At 37.2% G+C, this 5,141-nt stretch overlaps 1 protein-coding gene across 1 annotated transcript; it reads right to left on the bottom strand.

The window, feature by feature from the left end:
- On the bottom strand, positions 440-4,088 carry LOC109363056 (serine/threonine-protein kinase BRI1-like 2). The gene has a single exon (XM_019609227.1). It carries the CDS (start codon positions 3,957-3,959, stop codon positions 552-554), a length of 3,408 nt encoding a protein of 1,135 aa, XP_019464772.1. The 5' UTR covers positions 3,960-4,088; the 3' UTR covers positions 440-551.

Below are 5,141 nucleotides of genomic sequence, written 5' to 3'. Positions count from 1 at the left end.
ACTATTATATAAAAATGAAATGAATACCACAGGACCTGCAATTGTCATTATCATGTGCCTGTTACCATTTAACTTTCTTTGCTTTAATTTTCTTAACTGCTATAGCAAAAATGGCAAATGGGAAGTAATATTATTATCATGTCACAAAATGGATAGGGATATTAGTATTTTATAAATTAGATACTAATATTGTTATTATCATGTTCTTCACACATTATGTAATGGATACTGATTTGTACTAAGTGGTGAAATGTTTAATAATAGCATTGTCACAAGCCTCAACATTAAGTTATATGTACTGGTAGCATTTGATGAGTCTCTTCTCTTGGTCCTGATTTCTTATGTAATTGCTGCAATTTAACATTGGTTGGAGTTACAGTGTATCATTGAAAATAAATACTGAATGATACAAGAAAGGAAAAAAAAAAAACTGTGAAGCTAGGCATAAGAAACTGAGTAACAGCTATAGAGAAAATCTTACATGACTCATTATATAATTTTCGTAGACTTGTCATAATAATTATGGACAATAATATTATGGCTTTCAATTTTCAAGCACTATTGCTGCTTCCATCAGTTGATGCAGGCATAAGCTCTCTCAGCAATGCAACTACCTGCAACATATTTGGCCTTCTTGAAGGCAAGTCATCAACGCACCGCAAACTAACTTCCAAATACCTTATCATCTCTTTCACTTCCGTGACTTCTGCTTCATCTGTTCCTCGATTCACCGAAAGCAAGTCAGGGTCAATTACTTCCATTTGTTTCCCTTCGCGTACCTTAATCTTGGACCACCCCACCAAGTTAGTGTCACCGAAGTCCTCTTTATCGGTAGGGCGCTTTCCAGTAAGCAGTTCCAACATTACAACCCCAAATGAGTAGACATCCCCTTTTGCAGTGCACCTGAAGCTTTGGTAGTACTCTGGTGGAACATATCCTGGTGTTCCTGCTAGTGTGCTTACACTAAGATGTGTGTCAAGTGCACTTATCAGTCTCGCCATTCCGAAATCGGAGACCCTTGACTCCAATTCATGGTCAAGTAGCACATTGCTTGATTTCATGTCTCTATGTATGATGTGTGGGATGCAATTGTGGTGCAGAAAACAAAGTCCCTTAGCAGCACCTCTTGCAATCTTTTTCCTTTCTTCCCATGTCAAAATTCGTCTATCACGCGTCTTTACCCTTCCGTGAAGCATTTCTTCTAGGCTTCCATACTCCATGTACTCGTAAACAAGGAGCCTCTCTTCACCAACTTTGCAGTATCCCAACAAAGGGACAAGGTTTCTATGCTTGATCTTCCCTAAGGTTTCCATCTCAGCCATGAATTCTCTATCACCCTGGCAGCTGAGTCTGATGAGCTTCTTTATTGCAACACTTGATCCATCCTTGAGTGTGGCCTTGAAAACTTCACCAAAGCCGCCACAACCAATAAGGCTTTCTGCGGAGAAACCATTGGTCGCTTCAATCAATTGAGAGAACTTGAGCTTCCTCAGCTGCCTCTGGAATGTTGCTACATTAATACTTAGAGGCTCTTTCTCTTTGTCAATATTCCATGTTGTGGCAGCATGTGATGCTTGCAAGCTATTAAGCATCTTCACTTCATCAGCCTCCTTTCTCCGTACGCGCATCGCGATAGCCCACACAATTATGATACACAGAGAAGCAACAGAGATGAGAATTCCCATGACAATGCTGTTAGCCCAAGATGAAGCCGAACTTCTATGCCTTCTCATGCCTGAATCATCAATTGGATTTGGTGTGGCTTGGCTGTTGTCGTTTTGACATTCGGGCAACGGAACACCACAAAGACCAGGGTTGTTTGCATATTGTGTAGCCGGAAGTGTACTCAGTTGTCCCCTTTGTGGAATTTGCCCTGTTAAGTCATTGTTTGATAGATCAATTTGCACCAAGAATGAGAGGTTTGAGAATGAGTCTGGGATTTCACCCTGAAGCCGATTATGTGATGCATCAAACACACCCAAATTCTTGAGTTGGCCAAGTGATGAAGGTATTTCACCAGATAATTGGTTGTGAGATAACTCAAGAACCTGTAAGGCCACCATGTCTCCAAATTCATCAGGGATTTTTCCTCTAAGCTCATTGTATGAAAGATCAAGATACTCCAAAGTCTGGTACTTGGTAAAAAGGCTGAGTACAGGACCAGAATACAATCTTGCTAAATCACAAGTCCTCAATGTCGGAATCTGCGAGAGCCTTTCAGGTCTAATTCCATAAAATTCCAACAAACCTCCAACCCCTTTGCATGAGTTTCCAACATTTCTTACAAACACCAATGTATTACCTGATAGGATACCAAACAATGATTTTTCTCCTTGCTGCCTTCCAAGTCTAGGTGGAATCACGCCTGTTAACTTGTTACTGTTCAAATCCAACCATACCAAACTGCTGCAATTTGCCAACTCTCCTGGTATCTCACCAGTAAAATTGTTGTTTCCAAGCTGCAGAACTGCTAACCTTGTCAAAAGGCCAAACTCCCTCGGTATCTCACCGGTGAGTCCATTGCTTGTGAGTGATATCCACTCAAGATTGCTGCAGTTGAACAACTCTTTCGGAATTCCGCCTCTGAGTTGGTTATTGTTCAGTATAAGATCCTTAAGGTTCCTGCATTGCCCCAACTTTGGTGGTATTTTTCCTTCCAAGCCATTGAACCATGCTATCAGCTTCTCAAGATTCTCAAGCTCACCAAGCTCATCAGGGATTGAACCATTGAGATAATTGAGACTAAAATCAAGTGTCTTCAATTGTGAGCACTTTGATAACTCAGCAGGGATTTCACCTATTATGAGATTATCTGGCATTCTCAGCTCCTCAAGTGATGCTGCACCAGGACATAAATCTCTAGGGATAGATCCAGAAATCTTGTTTGAGCTTAAATCCACAATCCTCAATTTCTTGCATGAAGATATTGAAGATGGAAATGGACCAGAGAATGCATTATATCCCAACCTCAGTTCCTGCAATGATCCAAGGTTCTGAAACATAGAATCTGGTAACTGACCAGACATGTTGTTGTTAGATATGTCAAGAAGTTGCAGCCAAGTGCAAGAACTGAAACTATAAGGGATTGAACCAGATATATTGTTAAAGAAAAGCTTAACTTCCAAAAGTGAAGAACATGCATTTCCCAATTCAGAAGGGATCCAACCAGTAATTTGATTATGTGAAAGATCCAAACTTTGTAGCTTATTTAACTGACCCAAACCCTTTGGAATTTCACCAGAAATCAAATTATTAGCTAAGTTCAAAGTCTTAAGGCTAGTGCAGTTTGACAAAGAGATTGGAGTTGAGTCTGATAAATGGTTTCCAGATAGATCAAGTTGCAACAAGGAATTACACTCAATTTTAAGGCCAGAAATTGAGCCTGTCAAATTGTTTGAAGACATGTCAAGGCCTTGAAGTTTATCACAATTTGTTAAGAACTTTTCAGGTATAGGACCTGTCAAGTTGTTATAAGAAAGATTCACAACAACAAGGTTTGGACACTTGTAGAAAAAGTTGTCAGGAACAGGACCTGAAACTCCACCAAATGATAGATCAAGTTGAGTCAAACTATATGGTAACTGAAGCAAAGAAGTAGAATTTACAGAAAAGCCATTCAAGGACAATTTTAGAATAGACAACATATCTAAAGAAGATAAAGGGTCAAGAGAAATAGTAGTTCCAACTAAGTTACTATTGCCACTAAGATCTAGTTGAGTAACTCTTCCTTGGTTGCATGAAACTCCATACCATGTGCATGGATTCTTGTCTATTTGCCACCCTGATAGAATTCTATTTGGATCCTTTAATATCTTTTTGAACATGAGAAGAGACATTGCATCAGTTTTGATAGATGAAACTACTGCAGCTTCCTCAGTTATTATAGGAAATAAGATAATCATCATAAGGATGAGTGTTAGAGTGAGATGAGGAAAAAGCTGAAGTGGGTTATTCTCCATTGAGTAAACAAGGTAGAACACAGTTGTAGGTAGAGAAAAGTGGAAAATCTTGCAAAGAGAATTAATGTGAGAGTGGTGAATATGATGAGAAATGTTGTGGCAAAAACTTTAGGAAAAGGAGTTTGCTTTGTGTTTTATAAAATTGAAAGGAGGAAACGTGAGAAGGAATAGAAAATTGTTGGTTGATCATTTTTAAAGTGTAGTCTTTTGTATATAAAAGTATATGTGATAAATATATAAAATGATCCAAAGTACACTAATAAGTTTAATATTCATTTATGTGGTTAATATATTATTTTCTATTAATAAATATTAGATGATGCACTAACAATATAAAAATATTTAACAATATAGATATTAGATGATACATTGACAACATAAAAATATTTAGCATTCAAGTGTAATATTAAACTTTTAATATTTATTGTATATATTTACCAACAATGTGGTGATGTAAGAGTGAGTTAGATTTTTAGGATGACCAAAATGTCAAGAGTTCAATTCATGTGATGAACATTTGTTAAAAGATGTAAAAATTTACCCAAAAATGATTAATTCTTTATCGAAAATAGTACCAAAAAAATTTAAAATTATGATTTTTTTAAACATGACCCTAGGTTTAGTATAACAACCAAAATGTGGATAATTTTTATTAAAAAAAATATGTATTGGAATTTTTTTTGTTTCCCACATGTCCGGAGGCAATCCTATCCAAGCCGAGAATATCCGTAGGTACGTAGGGCTAATCTCTCAGCGGACATTTTTCTCATCTATAAGACTTGAACCCAAGACTTTATTTAAGGGGAATCAAACATGTATTACTTGAACCAAATGTCCATTGAGATTTGTATTGGAATTTGGTAGTTAATTCCAATTATCCAATCCTTAGTTAGTTAAGAAAACCCATAAAATTATAAGCATTAGTATATGACGCACTAGAGTGTAGTGGAGAGACAGTAAGACAGAACTAAAGTGAGAGTGGGAAGAGAATTTAGTGACAATATCTATTTGAGTTTTGGTCAATGGATAAGGGACCCACAGACAAAGGTCTATGTCTAAAGATCGGCGCAATAAGTTTTGGTCTATGCTTGATCCAAGACTCACTTTTTGTCAGTGAGCGTGAAATGTTTTCCTCCATGTATATGCAATCATCATTTTTTTTATCACGGATTTCAGAAAGGT

Source organism: Lupinus angustifolius, chromosome LG12, assembly GCF_001865875.1.
Source record: "Lupinus angustifolius cultivar Tanjil chromosome LG12, LupAngTanjil_v1.0, whole genome shotgun sequence".
Lineage (NCBI taxonomy): Eukaryota > Viridiplantae > Streptophyta > Magnoliopsida > Fabales > Fabaceae > Lupinus > Lupinus angustifolius.
The sequence above is the reverse complement of the archived record's forward strand: the minus strand, read 5'-3'. Positions and strand labels throughout refer to the sequence as shown.

Bases quoted from the DNA above. Each gene is read 5' to 3' on its own strand.
- LOC109363056 (XM_019609227.1), bottom strand. From the start codon at position 3,959: ATGGAGAATAACCCACTTCAGCTTTTTCCTCATCTCACTCTAACACTC.